The following is a 17,225-nucleotide window of genomic DNA, read 5'->3' on the forward strand; positions in this document are numbered from 1 at the left end:
CACACTCTTGCATTCATACACTATTGACAACTGACTTCCACGTTTCCTTCATTTAGATCATTTTGTTAATAAGAGTTATTTTGAAATTGGAAACATCTGCAGATATTCACTTTAAAGCTCAAACAAGCTAGAAAACAAAGACATGAGAAGTGGATCGGGACTCTTGAACAGTACTGTAAACGTATGGAATTATTCACAATATGTAGGGCCTTTTTGAGGTCTAAAAAAAAAAATACCTGCACCCTCTACCTTCATAATTACGTATATTTTCTGCCTGGTGTTGCTGACCTTTTCGCCATCCTGGATGTTTATGTAGATGTCCTTCAAAGCCCAGTCCAAACCCTTACGGTACTGTAGGCCATAGTCTTCAAACTGGATGGTTCCTGAGGTTGGCCAGCTTGCTGGCAGTAAAGAGCCTTCAGTGGTCCATGCTGCCTGGGGGAAATGTGTCAGGACAGAAGAGCTGAATTAGCAATGACTACAAGCTTATGGTCAAGTTAACAAAATTAAACAGAAACCCTTATAAAAAGCAAATTCTCTCAATCACAAGAACAGTGATGCAGGCAGTGCGGATCACTCCCAAAAAATGATGAAACAAAAATAACGAGAATGTGGTTATTTAGAAAAGACTGGTATCTTTGTAAAATACTGTTGATTGCTTGTAAAAAAGCTCTAATAAAGTGCTGGTATAAAACTGAACCTCCAGGCCTGAACCAATGGATGGACAGAGGGAAGGATTTGTGTACAATGGAAAAGAAGACTTTATCTCTCAGATCTAGGGGAGCGACCTTTTCCAGGAAATTGGAGAAATGGACTGCTTTTATCCAAACAATAGAGGATGCTACACATTAATAACTAAAGACACTCGTCATTTCATACCAAATTATCAATACAGGAGCCCCCCTTGTGTGTTTTTTCCTTAGCTTTGTTCTTCTTTGGAAGATTCTTGTCAATTGTTTTTCCTTAAACTGAAAATACTAAATAAAAAGTATAAACAAGTAATTAAAAAACCAGTACAGCAGTTCACCTCTTTGGGCATGTTGTCATACTCTTTGACTCTTTCTACTGACACGATGTTGTTCTCCACATCAGTCCAAGATCGAACAATCCAGCTCAGGATTCCTGTAACCTACAAAAACACAAATGCAACAATGTCACGCGAGAGACACTCAGTTGCAGCAATGGATTCATTACCGGAGCTAAAATGGTCACCCTTTCCTAACCTGAAGAGAGTGCGACACAGCTAATCCAACCATTCCCGGGCTGAGTTCGTCCCGACTGTGGACGGAAAAGATGGCTGCAGCCAAGACCAACAGATTCCCCAAAAATTCCAGATTCACTGCCAACCATCTGGCAGCATAATTTAAAAAAGGGAAGTCAAAGTGTTTAATAATAGAACAGGTACATGTATAATATTCAAATGCTCTGACAACAGAGTGTCAATATGTGAAGTTTTTCAGGAGAAACTACCTGAAAACAAAACTCTTTACTATTGCAAAAATCCCATTTTTACAAAAACTACAGCAACAAACATGCAAGAAACATGCAACAAACATGTAGCAAACATGCAACAAACATGCCAAGAAAAGAAATCTTAACAGCTTCAGTGAAATTTGACGTCGATGGGAAATAACCTGGTGGAAACAAAGCGAGGGAAATAAGCTTCCTGATTGGCGTCAATGCGATGGTTGGCAAGCGAGATGAAGCGCTGCTGCTCGCCGAAGGCTCGGATCACGGCCGCACCCTGAACCGTCTCGTTGAAGTGACTGTAAACTGGGGAGCGGCTTACGGCCTCCAGGCGGCGCAGCTGACACGATGAGGCCACATAGAAACTCTGAAGAGCAGAAAAATAACACGATGAGGCCACATAGAAACTCTGAAGAGCAGAAAAATAACACGATGAGGCCACATAGAAACTCTGAAGAGCAGAAAAATAACACGATGAGGCCACATAGAAACTCTGAAGAGCAGAAAAATAAAAGATACATTTATAGACTTCAGCTGAACCGCAGAAAAAACAGTAAAAAAAAAAAACTGTACCTGTATGAAAACAGACATGTGAAACTGTACCTGTATGAAAGCATAGACACATGTGAAACTGTACCTGTATGAAAGCATAGACACATGTGAATCTGTACCTGTATGAAAGCATAGACACATGTGAATCTGTACCTGTATGAAAGCATAGACACATGTGATACTGTACCTGTATGAAAGCATAGACACATGTGAATCTGTACCTGTATGAAAGCATAGACACATGTGAATCTGTACCTGTATGAAAGCATAGACACATGTGAATCTGTACCTGTATGAAAGCATAGACACATGTGAATCTGTACCTGTATGAAAGCATAGACACATGTGAAACTGTACCTGTATGAAAGCATAGACACATGTGAATCTGTACCTGTATAAAAGAATAGACACATGTGAAACTGTACCTGTATGAAAGCATAGACACATGTGAGAGGAAGGAGCACCAGTCCTGTGTAGGGCGTGGCCAACAGAACAATGATGAAGACCTCCAGCAGCTTGAACAGGTAGCCCAGCATCATCTTCAGCCCCTCGGGAATCATGCAGTCAATGGCATCGATCTCTTTGGAGAAGCGGTTCAGGAGGTTTCCACTGGGCGTGGTTTCAAAGAAGGACACGGGGGAGTGCATGATGCTGTGCAGAAGGTCTGCATGAAGGTGACGGGAAGCCACGTTCCCAGCCAGAGCGATGGCGAGGGTGGTACCAAACATCGCCATCCCTGGAACATGGAAGCCAGAGTTTAATCACTCATTAAGGTGCTGAAGCAAAGGTATTAAAACCTGGGCTTCACTGTCGTTTTCCCTTTCTGTTAAAACTTTTTGTGTCCGTATGAAACCAGTCAAATAAATGTTGGCCAAGACAGAGGACTGCTGCTTAGCTACTGTTTAAAGGACAGAAAACAAAACTGTAAACCATGTTAACATCCAGCTCCCATTTTAATTCATTGTAACTGTACTGAACACTGTATGCTCCTTTTGATCGTTTTAACAGCCAACATGAAGACCTTTTGAAATGTGCTCCAAGAAGAAGAAGACCAGCTGCCAGTTTGGGAGGAAGAGCCTTCAGTTATCAGGCCCCTCTCTGTGGAACCAGCTGCCAGTTTGGGAGGCAGAGCCTTCGGTTATCAGGCCCCTCTCTGTGGGACCAGCTGCCAGTTTGGGAGGCAGAGCCTTCAGTTATCAGGCCCCTCTCTGTGGAACCGGCTGCCAGTTTGGGAGGCAGAGCCTTCAGTTATCAGGCCCCTCTCTGTGGAACCGGCTGCCAGTTTGGGAGGCAGAGCCTTCAGTTATCAGGCCCCTCTCTGTGGAACCAGCTGCCAGTTTGGGAGGCAGAGCCTTCAGTTATCAGGCCCCTCTCTGTGGAACCAGCTGCCAGTTTGGGAGGCAGAGCCTTCAGTTATCAGGCCCCTCTCTGTGGAACCAGCTGCCAGTTTGGGAGGCAGAGCCTTCAGTTATCAGGCCCCTCTCTGTGTAACCGGCTGCCAGTTTGGGAGGCAGAGCCTTCAGTTATCAGGCCTTAGGGGGGCCTGTCTGTAGGTCTCAGAGGTTGGACACAGAGCAGGTGATAAGTCTTAGACGTAGCATCATAGTTCAACTAAAGCTTTTATCTAAGATCTGTGCAGAATTCTCTGCCAATTCTTGAAAGACACATTTGTTGACATAAAAGACTTACAAATGGCTAAAATATGACCTTTCTGTGAAATTTAAAAAAAATCTTTCAATGACTGGAAAGGAGCCATCAGGGCAGCTCACAGATACCCCTCACAGACACCACTGTGGGCTGGTGGGGCAGCTCACAGATACCCCTCACAGACACCACTGTGGACTGGTGGGGCAGCTCACAGATACCCCTGTGGGCTGAGTGTTAGGGCAGCTCACAGATACCCCTCACAGATACCCCTGTGGGGCTGTAACTCACCCTGAGTGAACCCCAGCGCTGCAAACACGCTCAGCTTCAGCTCGTGGTCGCTCTGGGTGCCGTTCACAGACGGGTCGTCAGCCCACAGGCTCAGCCAGTAGCTGTAGGTCAGAGAGGCGGCTTGTTGGAAGGCACAGAGGAAGATGATGGTCATGATGAAGGTCAGGCCAACGGTCCTGAAGTACTCCCTGTACGTCTGCAGCTTCACCTGATAACAGAGCAGCTTCATTACTCTCACAGACAGCCGCTTTGTTCATTAAACATTAAAATAAAAAAACAGAATGAACTTCAGGAGCTGAAATCCAGATGTTGCTTACTGACTAAACTGGATTTCTAACCATATTAAACTTTTACTACTTTGTCAACAGTCTCATTAATGTAAATAATGAAATAATAATGAATAATAATGAAAGGGAATGACCTACTCTGCCAGTGAGAGCCTTGTCAGCTTCTGTGAGTTTCCCAACATCCTCATTGTCCAAGTCCTGATCGACAACCTCCATCAGTTTCACACTCATGCTGCTCATATCACAGCTGGAACACACACAGAACCTCCATCAGTTTCACACTCATGCTGCTCATATCACAGCTGGAACACACACAGAACCTCCATCAGTTTCACACTCATGCTGCTCATATCACAGCTGGAACACACACAGAACCTCCATCAGTTTCACACTCATGCTGCTCATATCACAGCTGGAACACACACAAACATAAACGTCTTTAAACCTGATCAACAGCTTTTGGAATCATTTATGTTTTGTAAAGGCTCCACTGATACTGAAAGCAGATGTTACACACATGTAAATATCAATTATTTACTATATTTCTCCTGCTCATTTTAACTTCTCCTTTTCTAATTCTGAGACCTGTTTATGTTTTGTGTATTCTGTTAAAGGAGCCATGGCATGAAATTTTCACTTTTTAAGGTTGTTTAACATTAATATGAGTTCCTCTAGCCTGCCTGCGGTCCCCCAGTGGCTAAAAATGACGATAGACCTAAACCATGCACTGGAAATTATTCTCCGCCTTTGGTAATGTGACCATGCAGATGGCCTGATCGGGAAAGCTGCCTCTTATGACGTGGCGCCTCATATGATGTCGAGGTTATTTCCCCCCAGAGCCCATATATGGCTATGCCAAAACTACCTTGCCCCCCCACAGCTCTTTGGCCAGCTCATTGCTCTGTAAATGGATGTAAAAAAATCTGTTTAGAGCCCCTGCATCAGAACCTCTAAAGAGCCAGTGGACAGATTTTGTTTTTTCTGGGAAAGTGACGACAGAACCGAAGAGATTTGTGTATGTGTGTGCCAAACATTTCACCGATGAATGTTTCCAGAACTTGGGCCAATACCGAGCTGGCCTTGGATCAGTACCAACTCTCTTTGGCCCAACTACAGACCTCGGACAAGTAAGTAATTTAACGCTCTATAATTGTGTTGCTTTCCTGTATGTACAGTTTGGTTATATAGCTTGTTACCAAAACAAAGGGTTTGTATCGTTAGCAGCTAACTTTAGCTAACGGTTAGCTATGCAGCTAATAGCATCTGCAAGCTCTTATCTCTCCCAACTGGGCTGTTGGAGGTGTTTGCATGCCCATGAGATGGTTAGCTCGCTCATCTTAGACCAAAACCCCCGACTTCAAGCTTCCCGAAGAAGAATGAATCCGCAAATTCAGTGCATTTCATCAGGATAATGATTCATTCATGGTTCCAGAGTCAAAACGGTCAGTCTGTCTGTGTCGTTAGCTCTGCAGCTAATAGCTCAGTCACTGTCGCTAATGTAACGGTAAATAGCATGAGGTATGCAAGTGGACACCTCATTTACTGTAACGTGAGTGTTGTGTACTTATTCGTTGTTTTGATAGCCGTCCTGCTGTTGGTGTTATGGCGCACACGATATCTGCCTTTCCTCTGATTGAAATGACTAGTGCTACGTGCATCTTTGCAAACCAGAGCAATCAGATGAGAATGTCAAAATCCTCACTCCTGCTTTCCCCTTCACGCACCCCTTTTTTGCTGTGTCTTGTGTAGCACTTGCTTGATGTTTGACTGTGTTAGGAAAGTTGTTCACTAACTAGTTCGACATATTGTCAAAGTAAGCTCATTTCAACAGGTTTCGCTAGTTTTAGTCGCTAGCATCTTTGCCCCGCCTTTCTCCTCCTAATTTGCATTTAAAGCTGCAGACCCTAAACAGCTCATTCTGAGGATCCTAAGGAAAGCTCATTTTTGGGACTGGCTGTAATTCTGCACCAAGGCAGAATTTTGGGGAAAAAAACTCAGATACAGTATTAGGGGACCACTAAAGCCTATAAAAATATATAAAAGCCTCCATTTATTTTCATTCCATGGCTGCTTTAAAAAAAGTGAAAAATTCTCTGTTCATGTGAAGCTTTCTTGACGATATTCGTACCTGATCAGCTGCTCCTGAGAGAGATCGATGGAAAAATCCGTCATACTGAGGCGAGACACGGACTTTCTTCTGCCTGCAAACAGTTTATGATCAGAATCAGCTGATTTCATTTTTAATTACAGTAAAGTAAGGCTTCATGTCAGCTCCTGTGTTCACACAGCTGGTGCAGTTTTCATGGTTTGGCTGAACAGTTGCCAAGTCTGGTTATTACTACCCATTTTAAGCTTTGTGTTTTAAAACCTTTTGAAGTCAACAAAGTGCCCTAACCGTTCACCAACAGGCTGAGACTATGGCGCCAATACCTCAAGATGAGCTTCATAAAAAGTCCTGTAGGTGAAGGAATATGCACAAAGAAATGTCCCCACACAGTTTCAACTTTTCCATTTCACTGAACTCCCTTTTGTGGTTTGCAAAATGCATTTAACATGAAGCTACTGAGACGCCATGTGAGCGAGGATGGTGAGCAAAAAGGAAGAATAGCACCCCATTAATGATCTAAATGGAACAAAGGCTTTGGACAGGTTTGGATGGTGCAAATATTGGGAATGCATTAATTCAGCATGGATCATTATGTAATCAGTCAAAAGAATGGAATATCCAGTCTGTAACTCAGGTACACTGAATGAATTATTTTCAGTATATCTTCTGAAAAAGTTCATTTATTTCTATTCTCCTAAATTCAGCTCAGACCTTTTATTAATTTGCTTTCTGATCAGTTTGAATTCCATTTCTTACTCTTTTCTTTGAGGACAGAGCTCTCTCTCCGTTGGTTTCCACGGAAGGTGTGGATTAATTTAGCCAAGAGGCCCTTCCTGTCCATCAGCTCTGTGTACGAGCCCATCTCAGAGATGTGACCATCTTCCATCACCAGGATCAGGTCTGCTTTAGACAGGAAGCTGAGGCCGTGAGTCACCAGCACCCGGGTCTACAGAAACACAACGCCGTCCTTAAAACACCAAAAACCTTCTGACACCACATCACATCATGATCACATCCAAAAATATGACAACCAGGGTTGAGATCAGGATACAGATTTGTACTCTTAAACACTTCTTTACCTTTTTCTGATAGTTTACTTTACAGTTTCTGAGAAGAAATGTACATATAGAAGGTGTCTATCAGAGGATGCTGTAACCAGATTTAAAGAGTTAATTCCATCATCCTTTTCTTCACTGCCATGTGCAGATATGACAGAGGACGGCCACCTAAACTTTACTCCAGCAACACTTGACTCGTTGACTTGTTGACAGCACTATAGTTTCAATGCGTACAGCACTGGACAATGTTGCCCCTCTGAAAAGGAAGGTAATCAGTCAGAAGAGGCTGGCTCCTTGGTATAATTCAGCTGCTATAAAGCAGGCTGCAAGAAAGCTGGAGAGACAGTGGCGTTCCTCTAATTTAGAAGAGTCTCAGTTAGTCTGGAAAGATAGTTTAATAACGTATAAGAAAGCCCTTCGTAAAGCTAGAACTGCTTATTATTCATCATTGATAGAAGAGAATAAGAACAATCCCAGGTTTCTCTTCAGCGCTGTAGCCAGGCTGACAGAGTCCGAGCTCTGCTGAGCCAGTTATTCCTTTAACTCTCAGAGACCATTTCATTGGTGAAGAAGTTCATGAAATCATCACTGCTATCAGAGAGGGAGCAGTCCCTGTTCATACTGAGTACTAAGGACAGGCTACAGGTACCTGGAGGAGCTCACCTTGCCTTTCAGGAGTCCAGTGGGTCCAATGACTCGATCAAAGATATGTTGTCCTACTTGAGCGTCGACAGCCGATAACGGATCGTCGAGCAAGTAAACATCTGACCTCCGATAAACTGCCCGAGCTAGACTCACCCTCTGCCTCTGTCCTCCAGAGAGGTTTAAACCCTGCAAGAAAATGCATGATCAATTAGCTGAGGCCCAAAACTCTGAGTCCTGCTGGAGATAAATACTCAAAACTGACAGGAATCGACCAACAGTCAGAATATGGAATTTAATCAAGCCCGTTCTGCAGATGGACCATAGAAGGAAGGCGGTTCTTGTACCTTCTCCCCGATCTCGGAGCTGTCTCCGGATGGAAGGAGGTCCAGATCTGGCAGCAGAGCGCAGGCCTCCAGAACACGGTGATACCAGCTCTCCTTCCTCTCGCCACCAAACAAAATGTTTTCCTTCAGAGAAGCGTTCTGGATCCAGGCCAGCTGTGGGACGTAGGCCACGGAGCCCTGCAGCCAAACAAAAGAGTCGGCCTCATTCATGGAGACCAGTTTCAGTTCATCACATCTGGATTTAAATGGAACCGTTGTAAAATATAGATGTATGAAAGTTTATATCTACATGGACAGAAACGTGTGTATTATCATCATTTAGTCACGTCTCCGAGAACAGTTTAAAGTTTACAGATATTGTTGTCGACTATCAGAATGTTCTGAAACCTACAAATGTTTAATGGCAGATTGAAAAAATATCCTTTTAGGGGATATTTAATAGACATGTTAAGCTCTTCATTCTAACAGCTGAATGAACGTTGATCATTAAACACTTGTTTTCTGTCATTAAGGTCACATGGATCTGGGACATCTACCACTGTCATACTTTACAACACGTAAATATTTAATACTATTTTAGGATCCATTTTGAGACAGTGGCAGCCATCTTTGTTTCATTCCCATCCAGCAGCAGATTGTTTCTTCTTGACTAATTATCCTGTAAAAGACCGTCTGATTATTCCTGTTGTTTGTTCTCCTTCCAACTTTTAGCTTTTGTGTAAAAATCTGATGATGCTGTCATAACATTTCAGACAGACTGTCACCGAGTTTAATTAATTTGTGTTAAGTTAATCATATCCGACTGAAACCAGATGAACAGAAATCAGAGAGCAGGGTGCAACAGAGTACCTTAATATGCTGAAGTTTCATCTCCAGTCATGTTTCATTATAGATGAACATTAGATTAAATGTTCTATTTTCCAACTTCAGCTCAAAATTAAACACCAAAAACCAAGAAAACAAAAGAACATTGGAAACATTTTCCATTCTCACCTTGATTAAAACATGGCCGCTTCTCCTGTCCATCTCTCCCATCATGGCAGATAGCAGAGACGACTTGCCAGAGCCAACATTACCGACCACCGCAACCAGAGAACCAGTCCTGACCTTCAGGTTGATCCTCTGGAGACACGGCAGCGCGCTGCTGGACCAGGAGAAGAACCCGCCTTCCACCACCAGGCTATCTCCATCTGAACCCAACACAGTTAGATGGGCCACACAGTTAGATGAGCCACACAGTTAGATGAGCCACACAGTTAGATGGGCCACACAGTTAGATGAGCCACACAGTTAGATGAGCCACACAGTTAGATGAGCCACACAGTTAGATGGGTCACACAGTTAGATGGGCCACACAGTTAGATGAGCCACACAGTTAGATGAGCCACACAGTTAGATGGGCCACACAGTTAGATGGGCCACACAGTTAGATGGGCCACACAGTTAGATGAGCCACACAGTTAGATGAGCCACACAGTTAGATGCAGCTCAATGCTACGCTAGGCTAACAGTCACCTGCATCATGAGGAAGCCTCTCCACATGGTCAGTGTTCAGTTCTTCCTGACCCAAGAAGCTTCCGAGGCGTCTGAGTGAGACGGCGGCCTGATGGACAACACCAACTGTCAAAGAAACTCACCTGAGGGACAGACCTCAGGAAAGCAGAGTTTCTCCTCTTTTCACACAGTAATTCAGCATCTCTACGTCTAATATTTTCTCTTTACATGATATTCAAGGTGAGAAACTGTTTCCATGGTTTCAGCCTCAGGGAATGTTTTAGAATAACTGCTTCCTTTATCTGACAAGCCTCAGGTCTCTCAGCCAGACCATCAGTGTTACTGGTTATTTGAATGGAGACACCTGATCGGCTGGTACTTGAATGGAGACACCTGATCGGCTGGTACTTGAATGGAGACACCTGATCGGCTGGTACTTGAATGGAGACACCTGATCGGCTGGTACTTGAATGGAGACACCTGATTGGCTGGTACTTGAATGGAAACACCTGATTGGCTGGTACTTGAATGGAGACACCTGATCGGCTGGTACTTGAATGGAGACACCTGATTGGCTGGTACTTGAATGGAAACACCTGATTGGCTGGTACTTGAATGGAAACACCTGATTGGCTGGTACTTGCCTGCATGGTGGTGCTCATGGCGAATGGAAGCTGACTCAGGGGAGTTTTCAGTATGTTGATCAGAGCTACAGAAACAAAGATTTTCTGAGCATCCAGAACATTTTGACTGTCGATCAACACGTAGACTGTGAACACAGACAGGGAAATCTGAAAGAACAAAACAACTATTTCAGTATGTTCAACTTAAGCTCATTTTAGCTTCATTAGTTATCCTGCTTTTTTCAGTTTTAGTCTGAAAGAGGAGGAGTTAAAGGAAGCCAGAGAAACCGAGTGAAGGATCTGAGACTCACCAGGAAAGAGGAGGAGTTAAAGGAAGCCAGAGAAACCGAGTGAAGGATCTGAGACTCACCAGGAAAGAGGAGGAGTTAAAGGAAGCCAGAGAAACCGAGTGAAGGATCTGAGACTCACCAGGAAAGAGGAGGAGTTAAAGGAAGCCAGAGAAACCGAGTGAAGGATCTGAGACTCACCAGGAAAGAGGAGGAGTTAAAGGAAGCCAGAGAAACCGAGTGAAGGATCTGAGACTCACCAGGAAAGAGGAGGAGTTAAAGGAAGCCAGAGAAACCGAGTGAAGGATCTGAGACGTCCTCAGGGCTTTGAGTTCTCCGTCTCTCAGGACGTTGACTCGTCTCAGGAAAGCTTCCTCCCAGGAGTAAAACTTGAGGATTTTCACCCCTCCCAGGATCTCGTTCATCAGTTTGATTCGACTGTCGGTAAACGTCATCTGAACTTCCTGTCGAGAAACAGGAAAACTACATGAAGCCTAACCGGTCAGCACAGAAGTGATGGGAATTAGAATTAGAAATTTAATTATTTCACTCACCTGAAGTTTGCTTCTAACTTTAGCAATGAAGCCGTTCAGAGGAAAGATCAGCAGAACTGTAGCAGTTCCAGCCAGAGCAGGCGGGCCGAGGAGCTGAACAGGTAAACAGTTCAGTTCAGTTCAACAGTTCAGTTCAACAGTTCAGTTCAACAGTTCAGTTCAACAGTTCAGTTCAACAGTTAGGGTTAGCCTTAGGCTGCTAGGGTTAGGCTAACCCTAACCAGCTGCCAGTTTGCCTTCAGTTATCAGGCCCCTCTCTACCTGTAAGACCAGGCTTAAAACTTTCCTTCCTGATAAAGCTTATAGTTAGGGATGGCTCAGGTGACCCTGAAACATCCCATAGTTAAGCTGCTATAGGCCCAGCCTGCTGGGGGAGCTCCCATGATGCACCTCTCCATGAACATGTGACATCATTGTTGTCATTAACTTGTGTTTCTCTCTCTCTCTCAGCAGGTGTCTCTGGCCTGGTGTTACGCTGCTTGTTGTCCCCTCTGTACTGTCCTCTCAGCCCCCAGCTGGTCCAGGCAGATGATTCTGGTTCTGATGGAGGTTTCTTCCTGGTCCTGGTTCTGATGGAGGTTTCTTCCTGGTTCTGGTTCTGATGGAGGTTTCTTCCTGGTTCTGATGGAGGTTTCTTCCTGGTTCTGATGGAGGTTTCTTCCTGGTTCTGATGGAGGTTTCTTCCTGGTTCTGGTTCTGATGGAGGTTTCTTCCTGGTTCTGATGGAGGTTTCTTCCTGGTTCTGGTTCTGATGGAGGTTTCTTCCTGTTCAAAGGGAGTTTTTTCTCTACACAGTCGCCTCGTGCAGCTCAGGACGGATCGGATCAGAGAGAAGTTTCTGTGCAATCTGTTGGTTTCCTTAGCTGGGTCCCTTTTATTTTTATTTATTTATTTATTTATTTATTTATTCATTTATTTTTAATTGGCTTTGTATGAATTCGACTAATTTGAAATTGAATTAATTGGATTATGATCGTATTTAGATGAACTAGATTGTAATTGGCATGAATTGGACTGCGTCTTTAACCCATGAGATGACAGTTGCTGTAATAAAACTGAATTGAAATGCTTCGGTATTTGGAAGCGGTGATGCTGAATCTCCACCTGGACCTCAGTGGGAGATGCATCTTTCTCTTCCTGTTAGTTCTGTAACATCAAAGTGTTTAAACTTGACCATCTGATGAGCTTCAAACTGCTCATCTTTAATTATTGTGAAGCAGAAATGACGCTGTATAAGTTGTTCAGGCTGAAGTACGATTGGGAACATGTTGTTGGGGTTGTTGTTGTTTACCTGCCACAGGAAGTAGAAGCAGAGAGCCATTTCAATGGGTGCGATCCAAACGCTGTTGAAATAAACCACAAAGTCCATCAGCTTCTGAGTGTCGGCTGAGACCAGATTAATGATTTCTCCCACGTTACACTGCTGCCGCGCTGCACTGCTCATCACCAGGCTCTGAGGATTCAAACAAAACTTTATGGACTCATTAAGGAGGGAACGTTTCAGCTCCGCCTGTTAGAGGATCTGAGTTACTCCAACCTTCCTGTAGACGAGGCCCATGATGGCAGTTTTCAGCCTCATGCCGACGGTGAAGCAGTGAAACATGTACTGATGGTGAAGCACCGACTGCAGGCAGGACAGCAGGAAGAGCAGCGAGGCGAACAGGAAACCTTTCCACAGGGCGGCTTCTTTGTCCCGCATGAAGTCCAGCAGCGCACTGACAACAATTAAACAACAGCAAGTAAACAAGTGAACAGCAAGTAAACAACAACAAGTAAACAGCAAGTAAACAGTAAGTAAACAGCAAGTAAACATGTACATGGCAAGTAAACAACAACAAGTAAACAAGTATATGACAAGTAAACAACAACAAGTAAACAAGTATATGACAAGTAAACAACAAGTAAACAGCAAGTAAACAACAAGTAAACAAGAACAAGTAAACAAGAACAAGTAAACAACAAGTAAACAGCAAGTAAACAACAACAAGTAAACAACAAGTAAACAGCAAGTAAGGCCAAACAGTCGAAAACAATCCGACAAAGATTACAGCTTCTTTTCTTCCATAAAGTAAAAACAAAATATTTAGTTTGAATGCGCGTTTGAAAAAAAAATAAAAATTAAAAACGTGGCCGAAAGGTTTGGATCAAGTTTGTTCATCTCATTTTCTTGTTGTTGTTTTTAATGCAGGTAACACAAACGTCATCCTTTTAGGACAGAAAAAGTTTCTGATTTGAAGAGGCTAAAGAAAGCTTCGGCTCCTGGTTGGCTGCAGTCTGTAGAGGCCCGACCTGTGAAATGTAGCTTCTCTGTGTCATATAGTCCAATAACACACCAGCTGATCCATTCCTGGTGCTCTGTGTCCTCTTTGAATGGCAGTAAAAAAAAAACTGTTTTTGTTAAACTCCAACTTGTGACCAACTTTTCAATTTAGTGAAAACTTTGTTTGCAATAGTTAGCCAACTTAGCAGCTTTGGCAGTTTGGTTCTCACATCAGTTTCTTTCAGGTGGATGTTACTTCTCCTGTTTCTTGGTCTTTGTCTCCGATGCCTTTAAGGCTCACAATTACAAGGCTGTGATGTCGTGTAAACATTCATCTTTTAAATCTAGGGTTAGGGTTCTCCTGAATTTAACTGTTTTAGCTCAACTACTCTCACGTATTCTTAACAGAAGCTGCCAGAACGCAGAAGAGGCCAATAACAGAAAAACCATAAAGGATAGCATGCTATCCATATACAGCATGAAATATATAAAGATGTCCAATTGTTCTAAGTGTATGATGTAAAGAACCATTTTTGACCAAACTTGCCAACTATGAAACAAACTCGTTCATAAAGAAAGTCTCAAACTTCTGAGCAGAATATTTTTGTCAGACTCCCACAGGCTCCTGAAACACGGCCCAACGAGCATCTCATCACCTCATTTTGTCTGTTAGCTGTTTAAATAAAGTTTACACTGAATACTTTAGTTAGAAGCCTGAAGCATCGTGACCTCCAGGAAAGGTTGCAGCAAACACACCTGAGCACCTGAGGTACGGCGAACATGAAGGCGTCGTGGAGGAGGAGACACAGAGTGCCACACAGGAAGTAGCTTCCAAAGCTCCGCCCCAAAGCCCACAGGAGGGAGAACTCATAGCTCCACCCCTTCTTCTTCTTTCTGAGCAGGTGCGTTTTTTCTGTTTGTGTGGCTGGATCAGTCCACCGGGACTGGGACCGGGACCTACAAAGCATCAAAAACAAACAGAAGTCCTCATATCACGGAGGCTGGGGCTATCCCACCCACTTCCTGCCACCATTAAACCTAAAAGGAACTCTGTAAACAGACGTATTTGGATAATAAGAAAGATTTATTCTGTCAACACCAACGTGAACCCCCCCACTCCAGACCCAACCCTAACCCTAACCCTAACCCAATAAGATGTCATACTGCAGCTGTTGGACTTCCTGCTGCTTCCAGAACCTCTGGAGGTCCATCATTATCTGGGTGGATGAGTCCTGGTGGCGCAGAGACCAAAGATCTGCAGCCTGGAGCGGGCGGCGATAACCTCGAACTGCCAAGCTGACAGGAAGGGAAACACAAAGCTGTCCATCAGTCTCAGATATTATATGCACGTTTAATAAGGTGGCAGTGCAGAGTCGGGTCAAATATCAGAACCGATCCAAGGTCAAAGGTCAAGCTTTTTAATCTTCTGCATGAGTTCTTCAGAGGAAAACCCGGAGAGCGTTCGGCTCTACAGATGCAGAGCTGGAAGAAGCATTAAAGGAACTAAAATACTAAATGAATAAAACCAGGTTCAGCACTCAGATCTGCAGGTTTGTTCTGAGTAAACATTTACCTGCAGAACCAGAAGAAGAAGAACTTTGAGAGGAAGGAGGCATCTTCTTCAGGACACAGATTCTAAGAACAGAGCTTCAGTTTAACAGGAATTTATTTTAAATGGAAAGTTGGAGGTGAGAAATCAAATTTCTACCAAACAGATGGAAAAACAGCAGAGATTAATTTTCCTCTTCAGGTCTCAGTGCGTCAGGAACTCGTTTTCCATGTCAACCATCTTGTTACCTGGACGTGGGCGCGTCTGTCAGAGAGCGAGCGGCCGTCTGAGAAACAGCTGAGGACGAGTTCAGTGAGCTGGAGCGAAAAACAGATGAAGAACGCCGCTGAGCGAAGAGGGTCCGAGGGGGAGCCCTGAGGGGTGGGAGATTCAGTCTGGGGTCATTCAGCAGGAAATGGGGTCAAAGACAGATTCAACAAACTAATAGAAAGAGAAACAAGTTTAATAAGAAGAGAAACAAGTTTAATAAGAGAGACAAGTTTAATAACAAGAGAAACAAGTTTAATAAGAGAAACAAGTTTAATAAGAGAAACAAGTTTAATAAGAAGAGAAACAAGTTTAATAAGAGAAACAAGTTTAATAAGAGAGACAAGTTTAATAAGAAGAGAAACAAGTTTAATAAGAGAAACAAGTTTAATAAGAGAAACAAGTTTAATAACAAGAGAGACAAGTTTAATAAGAAGAGAAACAAGTTTAATAAGAGAAACAAGTTTAATAACAAGAGAAACAAGTTTAATAACAAGAGAAACAAGTTTAATAACAAGAGAGACAAGTTTAATAAGAAGAGAAACAAGTTTAATAACAAGAGAAACAAGTTTAATAACAAGAGAAACAAGTTTAATAACAAGAGAAACAAGTTTAATAAGAAGAGAAACAAGTTTAATAACAAGAGAGACAAGTTTAATAAGAAGAGAAACAAGTTTAATAAGAAGAGAAACAAGTTTAATAAGAGAGACAAGTTTAATAAGAGAAACAAGTTTAATAAGAGAAACAAGTTTAATAAGAAGAGAAACAAGTTTAATAAGAAGAGAAACAAGTTTAATAGAAGAGAAACAAGTTTAATAAGAAGAGAAACAAGTTTAAGAAGAGAAACAAGTTTAATAACAAGAGAAACAAGTTTAATAAGAAGAGAAACAAGTTTAATAAGAAGAGAAACAAGTTTAATAAGAAGAGAAACAAGTTTAATAAGAGAGACAAGTTTAATAAGAGAAACAAGTTTAATAAGAAGAGAAACAAGTTTAATAACAAGAGAAACAAGTTTAATAACAAGAGAAACAAGTTTAATAACAAGAGAAACAAGTTTAATAAGAGAAACAAGTTTAATAAGAGAAACAAGTTTAATAAGAAGAGAAACAAGTTTAATAAGAGAAACAAGTTTAATAAGAGAGACAAGTTTAATAAGAAGAGAAACAAGTTTAATAAGAGAAACAAGTTTAATAAGAGAAACAAGTTTAATAACAAGAGAGACAAGTTTAATAAGAAGAGAAACAAGTTTAATAAGAGAAACAAGTTTAATAACAAGAGAAACAAGTTTAATAACAAGAGAAACAAGTTTAATAACAAGAGAGACAAGTTTAATAAGAAGAGAAACAAGTTTAATAACAAGAGAAACAAGTTTAATAACAAGAGAAACAAGTTTAATAACAAGAGAAACAAGTTTAATAAGAAGAGAAACAAGTTTAATAACAAGAGAGACAAGTTTAATAAGAAGAGAAACAAGTTTAATAAGAAGAGAAACAAGTTTAATAAGAGAGACAAGTTTAATAAGAGAAACAAGTTTAATAAGAGAAACAAGTTTAATAAGAAGAGAAACAAGTTTAATAAGAAGAGAAACAAGTTTAATAGAAGAGAAACAAGTTTAATAAGAAGAGAAACAAGTTTAAGAAGAGAAACAAGTTTAATAACAAGAGAAACAAGTTTAATAAGAAGAGAAACAAGTTTAATAAGAAGAGAAACAAGTTTAATAAGAAGAGAAACAAGTTTAATAAGAGAGACAAGTTTAATAAGAGAAACAAGTTTAATAAGAAGAGAAACAAGTTTAA

The 17,225-nt window shown here is 42.0% G+C and overlaps 1 protein-coding gene across 1 annotated transcript; it reads right to left on the reverse strand.

Moving 5' to 3' along the window:
• Positions 1–288: 288 nt before the first annotated feature.
• LOC142376433 (multidrug resistance-associated protein 1-like) lies at positions 289–15,536 on the reverse strand (the record flags this gene model as incomplete). The annotated part of the gene is made up of 22 exons (XM_075459949.1): positions 289–435; positions 1,028–1,129; positions 1,224–1,350; positions 1,635–1,834; positions 2,445–2,755; positions 3,955–4,162; positions 4,380–4,488; positions 6,370–6,442; positions 7,105–7,294; positions 8,070–8,237; positions 8,396–8,572; positions 9,389–9,585; positions 9,911–9,998; positions 10,534–10,680; positions 11,060–11,263; positions 11,354–11,446; positions 12,645–12,806; positions 12,891–13,068; positions 14,370–14,570; positions 14,778–14,909; positions 15,187–15,248; positions 15,411–15,536. Coding segments are annotated over 22 exons (3,402 nt in total), but the record flags the coding sequence as incomplete, so codon positions are not given.
• Between the last annotated feature and the right edge of the window lie 1,689 nt (positions 15,537–17,225).

This window comes from Odontesthes bonariensis, unplaced genomic scaffold (assembly GCF_027942865.1).
Source record: "Odontesthes bonariensis isolate fOdoBon6 unplaced genomic scaffold, fOdoBon6.hap1 scaffold_303, whole genome shotgun sequence".
Classification (NCBI taxonomy): Eukaryota; Metazoa; Chordata; class Actinopteri; order Atheriniformes; family Atherinopsidae; genus Odontesthes; species Odontesthes bonariensis.